This window comes from Oncorhynchus masou, unplaced genomic scaffold, assembly GCF_036934945.1.
Source record: "Oncorhynchus masou masou isolate Uvic2021 unplaced genomic scaffold, UVic_Omas_1.1 unplaced_scaffold_1651, whole genome shotgun sequence".
Classification (NCBI taxonomy): Eukaryota; Metazoa; Chordata; class Actinopteri; order Salmoniformes; family Salmonidae; genus Oncorhynchus; species Oncorhynchus masou.
Genome location: NW_027006627.1, coordinates 13,118 through 28,278, shown reverse-complemented (window position 1 = coordinate 28,278; position 15,161 = coordinate 13,118). Strand labels below are relative to the sequence as shown.

Genomic DNA, 15,161 nt, shown 5'->3' with positions numbered 1-15,161 from the left:
AAGGGTGATTACATGAAACATCTTCAACCAGTGCTTTCCCCCGCAGCACAGCATCAGAAACATGTATCAGCATGCTTCCCCATTCTGTCTGGGTGTCAACAACACAGCTACTCACAGTCAGCTGTGCTGGGAGTGTCATACAAAACCATCCTAGCAGCAAGGTAACATGTGCTGTTTCAGTCTATCTATAGACTAACCGTAAAACAGCTACTGTCCTGTGGTGGAGGTACATCAGGTTCACAACACCTGTCCTACACTCGAAGATTGTGACAAAAAAAATATCAAGTCGTATCACAGGGATGGGCAACTGGCCCTCGTATCAATTCCTCCAAACTCAGTCGGGTCTCAACTGTTAGAATAATAGAATACACAAGGTGCAATTTCAACATTTGGTTGTGCAAATGAGTCTAGCGGCCAGCCATCTAAACATAGTAATCATGGTCGAAATACCATCTTTGAGGCCTCCACCCCCATTGATCTTGTTAGTCTCACTCCGATATCAAACACTACAAACATTTCTCTCCATCGTATTGCAAAATGTGTAGAGATACACAAACAAAATAATTTTCTGCTGTCAAGAGGCGAGCCAAGAGGACATAGTGTTTTTGGTTATTGAAATGGTTCACTATGTACTATGCAGCATAGTCTGTAGCATAGTCTGTAAAGAGACCTCACTACCCAGAGACCCGTGAGCAACTGCAGCCCCTCCCCACCTTCACAGTTGCCCATCCCTGATGTATCAGGATGGTGAGGTTTCTTTACAGACTATGCTGATGGAAAGAGCATGTGCCAATTTGGGGGCAAGACTGATCTCATCAAGAGTGGACTCAAAACAGCTAGTGTTCTACAGTACACCAGTCCTGTACTCAAACATTAGGACAAGTACAGGGAATAATCATGTTGGGGATGTCTTATGTACAGGTCGTTCCAGTAGGGTGCTTGCAACACCGGTGTTGTGGGTATGTCGCTCTGTATAAGAGAATCTGCTAAATGACGTACATACACCTTGTGTACACCATAAGCTCTGGTGTTATAGCTCCTACTAAATTGTTGGGTTAATAAACAAGTGAACTGCCCTGGCAACAACAAGTGTAATGTATACAGGAAAACTCACAAATCTTTGTGCAGCATTGAGAATTGAAAACCTCTGGAATACTGAGCCAACCATTCATGTGCATAAAAACAGCTTTATTTCCAAATATAAATCAGAACCTGCGTGCAGAAATCAATGATTTATTGACTTCAACACTCAATTGAGCGTCACATCTCGTTGTGACAAAGCAGCATATTTTTTCCCCCCATGCAAATGACATGGCTCAATTCAGTTCCTCTGAACAATTTCATAGCAATCCTTCTACAAAACATAAAACAGCTTAAAATTGTTTACAAGAAATCAAACCCTTACAAAAAAAAAAAAAAAAAAAAAACCTGCTTTGTGTGTACATAAAAATGTTAACACATACAACTTAAAGGGGAAGTGCCAACCTGAGACAAAATATGACAGTTAAATACCATTTTTTTAACAAGTAATCTACTAAAAACATAGTACTAGCATTGGTAATTTAAAAAAAAACCTTCTCATTATAGGCTTCTTAGGCATGAAGAAACCAATTATTCCAAACATTTACAGTAATGTTAACCTGAAAGTATTGGGAAGATGATTTTTTTATTTGGCATTTTAAAATATTTGGTAAATAAACATCTGACAAGTACCAAGTTTAACATTTATTCAAATGGCTATATTACAGATCCCTGGAAGCGTATAGTCCACGTGCAGTGACGAGTCTTGTTGTTTTCTGTCAACAGCGATAAACCATAACCTATTTAAATAGCTTAGTTTACAAGCATGGGCATCACTGAGATAAGGCCCGACATGAAAAAAATGAGATCACCAGTCATGCATGTATGATATAATTGAGTGGGTGGAATGCGGGTGTATTCACACAGCGAGTTGTCCGAGAGGAATAACATCATGCCGATTTGTGCACCGTTCAAATTAAATCATAAAACACCTTGGAGGATCAAGCTTGGCCACTGCTAGTGACATGGTAGCATGTACCAAGTTATTTTCATCAATGTGGGATTCACTTCAGACAATCTGTTCTTGACAAAATACATTTGAATCAAAACGTAACCAATCATGATACCACACAAACACGGAAAGTATTCAGACGCCTTTCCCTCTACAGCCTGATTCTCAATTGGGTAAAATAACCCCCCCCATCTGAAAATATGAAAACCTTGAGTATTCAGACTCTTTGCTATGAGACTTGAAATTGAGCTCAGGTGCATCCTGTTTCCATTGATCCTCCTTAAGATGTTCCTACAACTTGATTAGAGCCCACTTGTGGTAAATTCAATTGACTGGACAGGATTTGAAAACACACCCCAGTGCACATCAGAGCAAAAACCAAGCCATGAGGTCGAAGGAATTGTCCGCAGAGCTCAGAGATAGGATTGTGTCGACACAGAACTGGGGAATGGTACCAAAAAACAAAACAATTCTGCAGCATTGAAGGTCCCCAAGAACACCATTTTTAAATGGAAGAAGTTTGGAACCATCAAGACTCTTCCTATAACTGGCAGCCCGGCCAAACTGAGCAATCGGGGGAGAAGGGCTTTGGTCAGGGTGGTGACCAAGAACCTGATGGTCACTGACAGAGCTCCTCTGTGGAGATGGGAGAATCTTCCAGAAGGACAAGCATGGTGGTGGCAGCATCATCGACGGGGCTATAGTGGAACTAGAATGGTCCAAACACACCAAGACAGGCACGACAAAGCCCATTTCCCCTCAGGAAACTAAAAAGATTTGGCATGGGTCCTCAGATCCTCAAGAGGTTCTACCGCTGCAACATCGAGAGCACTGGTTGCATCACTGCCTGGTACGGCAATTGCTTGTCCTCTGACCGCAGAGCACTACAGAGGGTAGTGCGTACGGCCCAGTACATCACTGGGGCTAAGCTGCCTGCCATCAAAGACCTCTACACCAGGCTGTCCTAAAAATTGTCAAAGATCCCAGCCATAGACTGTTCTCTCTACTACCGCATGGCAAGTGATACCGGAGTGCCAAGTCTAGGAGAAAAAGGCTTCAACAGTTTTTACCCCCAAGCCATAAGACTCCTGAACAGGTAACCAAATGGCTACCCGGACTATTTACATTGTGTTTGTGTGTGTCCCTTCTACGCTGCTGCTACTCTGTTTATCATATATGCATAGTCACTTTAACCATATCTACATACTACCTCAAATCAGCCGACTTCGCTACGGTTATTTTTATTTCTTTACATACCCATTGTTCACCCTAATACCTTTTTTGCACTGTTGGCCTGTAAGTAAGCATTTCACGCTAAGGTCTACTACACCTGTTGTATTCAGCACACATGACAAATAAACTTTGATTTGATCATGCTGTGGGGATGTTCAGCTGCAGGGACTGGGAGACTAGTCAGGATCAAGGGAAAGATCCTTGAAGTCCTGAGCGCTCTGGAACAGGTTCTCAGACTGGGAGGTTCACCAAGGTAATGCAGGAGTGGCTTCGGGACCTCTGAATGTCCTTGACTGGCCTAGCCAGAGCCCGGACTTGAACCCAATCGAACATCTCTGGAGAGACCTGAAAATAGCTGTGCAGTCAATCTGAGAGCTCGAGAGGATCTGCAGAGAAGATTGTGAGAAACTCCAAATACAAGTTTACCAAGCTTGCAACGTCATACCCAAGAAGATTCAAGGCTGTAGTCGCAGCCAAAAGGTACTTCAACAAAGTACAGGTGCTGATTACTTATGACAATGTGATATTTCAGTATTATTTTTAGTTTGTCATTATGGGGTGGGTATTAGGTGTAGTAGATTGAGGAGACCCCCCCCATTCAATACATTTTAGAATAAGGCTGTATAACAAAATGTGAAAAATGCAGTCTGAATACTTTACAAATGCACTGCAAATATAAAATGCAATAGTGACAGACTTCTGTATTAGCAGTATTAACACAAGAATGGGTACCAAGGTTAGAGGGGGAGGAAAATAAATAGCCGTACCAATATTTGTACCATGTCAGGTGCATGAGTGTGAAGGTCTCATTCACCTTGTTAGTGTCATTAAAGAGAAGGTGGGAGGGAAATGTCAAGATTTTGCTGCAGTGTCGCTGCAGAATGTACACTTTTGTTTTTACATGGGCAAGAAAAAACATCAATATCTTGCACTGCATTGTTTGGCAGCTGAAATGGTCCTCTTCCTATTAACGGACAGTTAATAAAGTGTTTCCGATTTTTTATTTAAACGAACCATTGTAGAACTCATGGTAGAAGAGAAGCAGTTTTTTGCCTGTGACGGTTTCTCCCTCTGGTACTTCCCGGCTGTACAGACAAGAGGAGAGGTTTGCTTTCAAGAGGCAAGTGGCCCGGCGAAGGTGGGCTTTATGCGTAGACCTCTGTGGTGGGAGCCTTCTTGTAGATGGGCTTCTTTCCCAGGTCGTAGCTGCCTTCATCCTTCTTCTTCATGTGGTAGACAAGCAGGAGGATGAGAAGGACAGCAAAGAACAGCCCCACTGCTCCACCAGCAATAAGAGCTGAAACAAAATACAGTGGAATAACAATTAATGTTCTTGCATTGCTTTAATTTGACCAGCTGCAAATCAAGCCACATTTCTGACAAAGCGAAATTCAACTTCCATACCTTTTTCCAAAGTTAAATAAACTCAGATTCAACTTCAACAAATGAACTAGCACAAAAAAAAGTGCCATTGCCTCACCTGCTAGGACCTCAGTCTTGTTGAAGATGCTCTCCTCCCCTGCATGGGCCATCAGTACGTTCGATGGGTGCTCCTCAGGCTTGGGAGAAACCCATACTGACACTTCATTGTTCTTCTGGACCAATTGAATCTCGTTCACTGTGGGTTTGAGCCTCAGGTCTGGAATCTTGTTGTTCATAGAAGGCTATGGACAAAAAGCAGTGAGAATTAGGCCTACAAGTCATTAAACTAAAAAGAGGAAACAAAACATTAGCAATTTGTGGGCTCCCATTTGGAACATGATAGTCAATTATGAGAAACTTTACCTTTGATTTCATGGTATTGTCATTTTTGATTGTAATAGTTGGTACTGTGGAGAAAAGAATACACAATTATATTCTATCAGCTAGCAAAAGCAAAGTAATTTTTTGCTAAATCCAACCTCCGTCGCCAGAGCCAGAGAAGTCGTCATAATCCTCATTGTCGTCCGTCTTGTCCTCGTTGTCAATTGTGTCATGCTCCTCATCGGGGAAGCCAAAGTCTGAGCCGTTGGCGGAGTCTCCAGACGAGATGAGCTCGTCATGAGAAATAGCTTGGGTCGTCTTCATGGGCATCCATGTCTCCCATACCTGCTGGCACAAACACAGCACTTAAGAGGCAGAATGCTAATCCAAGATCAGCAAGTAGAAACAAATCCTAGCTGGCATATGGCATATCTCCCCAAAACCACTTTTCAACAGTGGAGAACTACAGCAAGTCTAAGCCTACATCTAGTAGCCTGTGAAATGTTGCCCCACTTCTTCAAAGTGGAAGTGGGAAGTTGCAAGATATTGGCGGGAACTGGAACACTTGTATATGTCGATCTAGAGCAACCCGAAAATGCTCAATGGGTGACAGGTCTGAGTATGCAGGCCATGGAAGAACTGGGACATTTTCAGCTTCCAGGAATTGTGTACAGAACCTTGCGACATTGTTATGCTGAAACATGGGCCTCAGGATCTTGTCACGGTATCTTTGTGCATTCAAATTGCCATCGATAAAAAACAATTGTGTTCATTGTCCGTAGCGTATGCCCGTCCATACCAGAACCCCACCATGGGAACTCTGTTCACAACATTGACATCAGCAAACCAGTCGGCCACATGACACCATGTGGTTTGCCATCTGCCCAGTACAGTTGAAGAACAATTTGCAGAAATTGTCTGGGTGACTGATCTCTGATAAACCCACAGTTAAAGAAGCTGGGTGTGGCGGTCCTGTGGTGGAGTGGTTACACAGTCTGCAGTTGAGGCCAGTTGGACATACTGCCAAATACTCTAAAATGACATTGGAAGGTAACTTCTGTCAAAGAAATTAACATTCAGTTCTCTAGCAACATTGTGGACATTCCTGCAGTCAGCATGCCAATTGCAAACTCCCTTAAAACTTGGGACATCTGTGGCAATGTGTTGTGACAAAACTGCACATTTTAGCGTGGCTCTAAAAACTACATTGAAAGGTGTGTTTCATCCAATGCCACATCCAACGTTGCCTCCAAGCTGCACATATGGGCGCGCACACCTCCCCCAGGACTGCCGTGCAAAATAATTATTAGCATGCACAGAGAAGCACGAGATTGAACGTCAACTTTCTAGAGATTTACCCATAGTTAAAACTATAAACTTCAATTTTACTGTTGGAATTGTGATCGAAGCAACACAATTAGCCACTTTCAATACAACATCCTGAAACAAAAACTATGCAAGACTTTTAGTAAGCAGAACTATAGACTTTATTGTAGCCAGAGCGCGTTGGAGTAGGATTCTACTGCATTGACAGGCACATACTCTAGACAAACCGGTGCGCCATAACCAAGCAAAGACTCACTAGACCTATATGCAAATCTGTGCCATTCACTTTGAACTGGACTGTGTTTACAGCATGTAGCCACGTGTGCACATTTGTTCATATTCTTCACTAGTTAGTGCCACCCTCAGAAGAGCCCTGCGGTTGTGGACGGTGCAGTTGCCATACCAGGCTGTGAGCCAGGATGCTATCGATAGTGCATCTGTAAAAGTTTGTCAGGGTTTTGGGTGACAAGCCAAATTTCTTTAGCCTCCTGGGCATTACTTCACCTGTTTCCATACATTTCATTTTAAAAAACATGTATATCTTACAAAAGGAGTTGCTTCATCTAACTTGCAGCGTGTATGCTTGAAGGCCATTTGTTGGACCCCAAGTATGCTGGCAAGAGCATTCTGTCTGGTGCAGAGATCAACAAGGCCTATGGTGTCATCACTCCCGTGTCTCGCCACCTTGGCCTGGATGAGGGCAAGGTTCTTGGCAGTCTGGCGAAGTACACTTCCAAGCAAGGGCTTTGGGATGGAGATGCAATATGGCAGTTGTGCCAACATCTCATCAGCCACCTGGTGGAAGGGACTTTGAATCTGAGGCTCTTTCCCCCGGTTGCCTCAATCATCCTCCAAACTTTTTGAGCCTGACAACGAGCCACCCTCAACGAGGTTGGAAGGATTGAATCATTTGCAATTATGTCTACTTATGATAAAGTAAAAAGTTGTGTTTGTCCTATATGATGTGGTAAATATATCAATGCAAAAAATATCTACATTTAAAATGGTATTAATATTAATTCCCACTGAAATTGTCCACCTCAATATTCCCCAAAATGTGCAACCCTACTCTCATCTGAAGTAAACTGCCTCCATTTTATATTTCCTACTGGCAAAGAGTTACTGAAGCCCCAACATGCCTCCCCCTCCTCACTAGAAGGCAGTCCTCAGTCTTTCGAACCCAACAATGCTGCTGAGTGCCTGAAGAGCATATACATTAACATGGTCGCTAAGCATGGCTTTACCAGGGGCTGACTGGCCAGGGGAACAAAATCCCTCCATCTGCTAACAAAATGCAGAGCATCTTGTTCCATTGAAACAAGTCTCTATAATGTGTGTGGGGCTACTTTTCTAGAACATCTTACAAATTGGGAAGTAATTTGAATCTCCCATCTTCTCAGTCATTTGATGGACTCATTTAAAACCATAAGCCAATTACTCAGAAGGGCATATTAGGAATGTTAGCTGCACAGTGGTCAAGGCAGTAGCCTAATCCTTAACCAAGCAGCATATTAACCTAGATTGCGGCATGCGTCCAGCAATTTCACTGTCCTCATCAAGAAGACAATGTAAATGCCATATTCAGGGACCCTTACAATTCTGATGTCCTCAAAGAGGGGAGAAAAAAACAATGTGGTGTCCTTTTGGGTCACACCAAATTACATCTTACAGGCTTAACCTCTCTGGGATACGCTGGCCAATAGCCAGGGAAAATGCAGAGCTCCAAATTCAAATAAATTACTATAAAAATCTAACTTTCATTAAATCACATGCAAGATAGCAAATTAAAGCTACACTTGTGAATCCAGCCAACAGGTCAGATTTCAAAAAGGCTTTTCGGCAAAAGCAAAAGATGCCATTATCTAATGATAGCACAACAGTAAACAAAGAGAGAGTAGCATATTTCAACCCTGCAGGCGCGACACAAAACGCAGAAATAAAAAATAAAATTAATGCCTTACCTTTGACGAGCTTCTTTTGTTGGCACTCCAATATGTCCCATAAACATCACGAATGGTCCTTTTGTTCAATTAACTCCGTTGATATATATCCAAACATGTCAATTTGGCGCGTTTGATCCAGAAAAACACCGGTTCCAACAAAATCTCAAAAGTTACCTGTAAACTTTGCCAAAACATTTCAAACTACTTTTGTAATAAAACTTTAGGTATTTAACGTAAATAATCTGTGTTCAATACAGGAGGAAACAAACCGTAGCCTCTAACAGTACACTACAAGTGACCCTCGTTCTAAACAGGGATACTTCATTACAAAAAAATGAAAAACCTCAACCAATTTCTAAAGACTGTTGACATCCAGTGGAAGCGGTAGGAACTGCAATAAGGTCCCTTAAATCTGGATTCCCAATGAAAACCCATTGAAAAGAGTGACCTAAAAACAAAATCTTAATGGTTTTGTCGTCGGGGTTTTGCCTGCTAAATAAGTTCTGTTATACTCATAGACATGATTCAAACAGTTTGAAACTTCAGAGTGTTTTCTATCAAAATCTACTAATAATATGCATATCTTATCTTCTGGGGATGAGTAGCAGGCAGTTGAATTTGGGCATGCATTTCATCCGGACGTGAAAATACTGCCCTCTGTTACCAAGAAGTTAAACATTGACCACACTTATTGAGGTTCATCCATTCAATTTAAAACAATCCCTGAATCTAGTACTGACTTAATCTAGGTACCATAGACCAGCATAGGGTCATTCAGTTTGATTTCAATCACTTTGGCTGCACCCGATGATTTGAACTAAACCATTCATACATATGTTTGTCCATGGTGGAACTGGTGGGAAAGTGACTTAGGGACTTGAATGGCAAAACATTGAAAAGGAGATCAAAGTTCAGATGTATACCCCACCCTAGCATGAGACTCATGTAGAGATCTTCAGGCTCCACCTGTACCCAAATCAAATTGTATGAAACGTGCGCCAAATACAGGCCTTAGTGAAACGCTTACCTAGAAGCCCTTAAGAAAAATAGTTAATTAATGAGAAGCAGTAAAATAACAATAGTGAGGCTATATACAGGCGGTACAGATACAGAGTCAATGTGCAGGGGCACCGGTTAGTCAAGGTACATGTAGGTAGAGTTAACTTCTTTGGGCTAGGGGGCAGTATTCAGAAGTTTGGATGAATGAGGTGCCCAAAGTAAACTGCCTGTTACTCAGGCCCAGAAGCTAGGATATATGCATATAATTGGTAGTATTGGATAGAAAACACAAAAAAGTTTCTAAAACTGTTAAAATAATGTCTGTGTATAACAGAACTGATATGGCAGATGAAAACCTGAGACAAATCCAACCAGGAAGTGGGAAATCTGAGGTTTATAGTTTCATTTAAGTGATTGGCTATTCAATATGCTGTGTCTATGGGGCCAGATTGCACTTCAAGGCTTCCAGCAGATGTCAACGGTCCTTAGAAAGTTGTTTGAGGCGTCTATTGTGGAAGGGTGTCGAATAAGAGCTGTTTCAACAAGTGGACTAGGCTGAGGCCAATCAGTTGTTTACTGCGCGGTCACGCCATTCCTTCCTTTTCCTCTAATGAATACGCCATTGTCCGGTTTAAATATTATTGAAGATTAATTATAAAAAGACCCTAAGGATTGTAAACATGTTTCTACAAACTAATGGAACACTTGACTGTCTGGATTTTGCGCTCGCGCATTGTGCCTTTGGAATAGTGAACTAAACGCGCAAACAAAAGGTATTTGGCCATAAATATGGACGTAATCGAACAAAATTAACATTTCTTGTGGAAGTAGGAGTCCTGGGAGTGCATTCCGACAAAGATCAGCAAAGTAAAGTGAAGATTCATAATGTTATTTATGACTTCTGTTGACTCCATAATTTTGCAGGTAACTATGGCTTACTTTTGTGGCTGAAAGCTGTTCTCAGAATATTGAATATTGTGCTTTTTGCCATAAAGCTTTTTTGAAATCTGACACAGCGTTTGCATTAAGAAACAGTTTCTTTAATTCTATGCAAAACATATGTTTCATCAAAGTTTATGAGTATTTATGTTATTTGATGTGACTCTCTGCAATTTCTCTGGATGTTGGGAGGCATTTCTGAACATGGCACCAATGTAAACAGATTTTTGGCTATAAATATGAACTTGATCAAACAAAACATACATGTATTGTGTAACATTGAGTCCTGGGAGTGTCATCTGATGATCGTTAAAGTTGAGTGATTTTATCTATATTTCTGCTTTTTGTGACACCCCTCTTTGGTTGGAAAATGGCTGAATGCTTTATGTGACTAGTTGCTGACCTAACAATGATATGTTCTGCTTTTGCCGAAAAGCCTTTTTGAAATCGCAGGTACTGTGGTTGGATTAACGAGAAGTGCATCTTTAAAATGGTGTAAAATACTTGTATGGTTAAGGAATTTTCATTATGAGATTCCTGTTTTGGCACCCTGCAATTTCACTGGCTGTTGGCGAGGTGGGACGCTAGCGACCCGAACGATCCCAGAGAGGTTTAACCTCTTACATCTATGGGGGCGCTATTTCATTTTTGGATGAAAAACGTTCCCGTTTTAAACAAGATATTTTGTCACAAAAAGATGCTCGACTATGCATATAATTGATAGCATTCGAAAGAAAACACTCTGACGTGTCCAGAAATACCAAGATATTCTCTGTGCGTGCCCTAGAACGTGAGCTTCAGGCAAAACCAAGATGAGATGGCATCCAGGAAATGACAAGGATTTTTGAGGCTCTGTTTTCCATTGTCTCCTTATATGGCTGTGAATGCGAGAGGAATGAGCCTGCCCTTTCTGTCGTTTCCCCAAGGTGTCTGCAGCATTGTGACGTATTTGTAGGCAGATCATTGGAAGATTGACCATAAGAGACCACATTTACCAGGTGTCCGCCCGGTGTCCTGCGCCGAAATTGGTGCGCAAAAGTCACCTTATTTTTCCATGCGATACAGAGAGGAAAGCAAGCTTCCACGAACTGCATATCAATGAAGAGATATGTGAAAAAAAACACCTTGAGGATTGATTCCAAACAACGTTTGCCATGTTTCGGTCGATATTAATGTAGTTAATCCGGAAAAAGTTTTACGTTGTAGGTGACTGAATTTTCGGTTCGTTTCGGTAGCCAGACGCAATGTAGAAAACGGAACGATTTCTCCTACACACAGACGCTTTCAGGAAAAACTGCGCATTTGGTATGTAACTGAGAGTCTCCTCATTGAAAACATCAGAAGCTCTTCAAAGGTAAATGATTTTATTTATTTGGGTATCTGGTTTTTGTGAAAATGTTGCGTGCTAAATGCTACTCAAAATGCTATGCTAGCTTTGCATGCTCTTACACAAATTAGTCAATTTCTATGGTTCAAAAGCATATTTTGAAAATCTGAGATGACAGTGTTGTTAAGAAAAGGCTAAGCTTGAGAGCAGACGCATTATTTTCATTTTATTTGCGATTTTCAGAAATCGTTAACGTTGCGTTATGCTAATGAGCCTGAGGCTTTAGTCACAAACCCGGATCCGGGATGGGGAGTTTCAAGAAGTTAATCAGCTTCTTGATATGCCACACTTGTCAGATGGATGGATTATCTTGGCAAATGAGAAATGCTGACTAACAGGGATGGAAGCAATGTGAACAAAATTGAGAAGTCTGCATGTGTGACACGTTTCAGGAAACTACGCATGTCACAAGTCACGACTTCACAGGAAAGCCATTTCAACTGTGTTTTTTTTGTTGGCAGAAATGCCTTGGGGAACATCTGCGCTTTCATGTGCCTCAACTTGTATGCCATCTGTTTATATGACAAATTATTCAATTACGAGCCTTGTTGGTTAAGCCACAGAAGACGGCAACCTTCCCACGATTGACTGAGATAATGTGTGGGCTGGACATGACAAGAGCATGGCAGTTGTGCCAACATCTCATCAGCCACCTGGTGGAAGGGACTTTGAATCGGAGGCGTTCCCCTGGTTGCCTCCATCATCCTCCAAATCCCACCAACACCAGCCGTCTCAGAGCGCAACTGGTCCTTGTTTGGGAACACAAACCAAAGAACACAACAGGCTGACCAATACAAGGGTTGAAGAATTGGTTGCCGTCTAGGCAAATTTGAAGCTTTTTGAGCCTGATGTAACAGTATAACTTTAGACCTTCCCCTCGCCCATACCCGGGCGCGAACCAGGGACCCTCTGCACACATCAACTACTGACACTCACGAAGCATCGTTACCCATCGCTCCACAAAAGCCACAAGGGGAACTACAAAAGCCACAAGGGGAACTACTACTTCAAGGTCTCAGAGCAAGTGACGTCACCGATTGAAACGCTATTTAGCGCGCACCGCTAACTAAGCTAGCCGTTTCACATCCGTTACACTGACAGCGAGCCATCCTCAACAAAGTTGGAAAGTGACAGTGAAGATGAGGCTTCAGTCTGATGTTCAAGAGGTGGACATTGAGGAGCTCCAGGGAGAAGACATGACAGCCCGGGTCTAGAAAGTTAAAGTTTTGGTTGTCTTCCTCTATCATTTTACACATGTATGTTGAAAACGTTTTTTTGGGAGAGGCGATGGATCATTGAATATTCCCTTTTGTTCAGTGAAATCATCCCATGTGAAGAGTCAACTCAATTAAAGTTCAAATCATACCTAAATGTTATTTTATTTCTATTGGAAGGATTTAACAATTTGCAATTATGTCTACTTATGATAAAGTAAAATGTATGTTTGTCCAACCTATGATAAATATCAATGCAAAAAACATCTACATTTAAAGTATTAATTTGCATATATTCCCATTAATTCCCACCTAAATATTCCCCAAAATGTGCAACCCTACACAGGAGTGATGGTTGCTGATAATGGCCTTGTACGCTTATGTAGATATTCCATTTAAAAAATATCTATACAAAAAAAAGCTGTTTCTAAAGCCATTTCTACACTTCCTGATCAATTTGTTATTTTAATGCAAAAAATAAATAAAGTGTTTCTTTCAAACAAGGACATTTCTAAGTGAAGCCAAACTCTTGAACAGTAGTTAGGTATGGACAATGAGGTGGAGAGTAAGCAGACCAGTCACACCAGACCAAGGTCAGTAGCAATCTCTGTATTCAGAAGACAAGGATCTGGGGACCATCTGCAATGAGCACCTATCCTCAGGGTGCTGAGCACTGCATTAGCATATTGCCAAGCGGGTCTCTCTCTGGGTGGCATTTAGCCTATTACCATTCCATTTTAGCCCACTTCCCACTGCATGGACATCTGCACATGGCAATTATTTCCAAATAAGATGGCATAACAGTATGCAGTCATGCCATTCAGGTGTTTTGTCAACAGATTACATAAAATAGCACATTGAGGTATACCTAAATCCTGGCATGTGCAGGTTTGATTTATATCCATTTCCAAACCAACTGCACGAAACTGCATTAGGCATACTGAATTGAGAACTAGGCTAAACAATAAAAAATGTTGTGCCATGTTTAACGAGAACAGTTAAATGTCAGTGTCCCGAGAAAATATTTTAACTGGTCAAAGTATTTAGGCTAACTATTTCAAAAATCTAATTTCATAGTTAGCCTTCTGAACCCCAAGTGCTTGATTAGTCACTTGCATGAAAAACACTCCACCTCAAACAATTTAATCTAGCTAGAACAAGTTCTTGCTAGTTACCACAATTAAAACGCCATTGCTTTCTCTTATCGGATGGGAGGCCAGGGTCCTCAAACCGTATGCCTAAGCTAATTTTAGAAAAGTATTTAGCATTTTTAAAAGTTGACTCCACTGGCCAAGCTAACGTCGTGTTGACAAATACAATAAGTAGCTAACTGGCTAGCTAAACAAACACTGCTAAATGTTTAGTTTGTTAACGTTAAACAAAAAGTACTTTGTAAACATTCAGGTTTAGTAAATCTGTACCCCCAACACATTAGCCATGTTTTAAACACTGGTCAAGATGAAGTGCTGCCAGCAAACTAATGTTCCAGTGGCTAACAGTAGGCTAGCTAGTTAACAGATTAGCAATCACAGCAACGTCCTGGTTTAAACCAACAGAAGTAGTAAAGCTAACTGCCCCCCCCCCAAAAAAGTGGTAACGGTAGCTAGCTGCTCAGTAAATTGAAAGGGACACAAAAATATTTCAGTTAGTGAGTATTGCGCAAGCTAGTTAATGTCTACGGTAAAAGTTACATTATTAACCAGTGAATATTACTTACCGACTCAGAGTAGACGGAGGCAAATAAAAACAAAACGAGGCACACTTTGTGCATGCTTCTATTGACCGTTTCTTCAACAAAGTGTATTGTTAACTGGCATACAATAATGAGTTATTTTGAAGGTCCTATTTCCACAAAGTTCACGTTGCCAACTTTATCGCCTTGATAGTGCTCAACTTGTATTGCTGGCTACTTATTTCACTCCAGTCACTGACCAAATACAAGCAACGTGTCCGATCAATCTACCTTTATCGCAAGTTACACTCCACCCCCTCTGTAACCAACCACTAAAACCTACGCAAGGTCCTCTCCCGTCGTCATAATTCACTGTAAACTCGTTCAGACCCCCCTCCACCAAGACTCAACATATTATTTAATAGAAAATCTTTGCTTATTCGATTCACACATTATTGAATGGTTAAAATGTAGGATCATATAGCTAGGATATCATTAATGTGCCTGCAATAACTCATCTTGAGTGGGGACACTAAAAAAAATCCGATTAACTTGGTTTGACAATAGGCAGTTAGCGGGAATAAAGAAAATTCAATATTTAATAGTATTATTATTAATTTGAGAAGTCGATTTCGACACTCAATTCATTCGACACTCAATTGAAAACGGTTTC

General features: G+C 41.3%; 1 protein-coding gene across 1 annotated transcript; it reads right to left on the bottom strand.

Moving 5' to 3' along the window:
• Nucleotides 1-1,167: 1,167 nt before the first annotated feature.
• Nucleotides 1,168-14,798, bottom strand: LOC135531763 (syndecan-4-like). The gene is made up of 5 exons (XM_064959587.1): nt 14,534-14,798; nt 5,167-5,353; nt 5,051-5,094; nt 4,746-4,929; nt 1,168-4,562 (listed from the first exon to the last, which is right to left on the bottom strand). The coding sequence occupies exons 1-5, from the start codon at nt 14,585-14,587 to the stop codon at nt 4,411-4,413; spliced, it is 621 nt and encodes a 206-aa protein (XP_064815659.1). The 5' UTR covers nt 14,588-14,798; the 3' UTR covers nt 1,168-4,410.
• Nucleotides 14,799-15,161: the final 363 nt, after the last annotated feature.

Coding starts and splice junctions, on each gene's coding strand:
- LOC135531763 (XM_064959587.1), bottom strand. CDS start 14,587: ATGCACAAAGTGTGCCTCGTTTTGTTTTTATTTGCCTCCGTCTACTCT. Junction 5,095..5,166: donor CTCTGGCTCTGGCGACGGAG/GTTGGATTTAGC, acceptor TTTTCTCCACAG/TACCAACTATTACAATCAAA. Junction 4,930..5,050: donor ACAATACCATGAAATCAAAG/GTAAAGTTTCTC, acceptor TTTTGTCCATAG/CCTTCTATGAACAACAAGAT.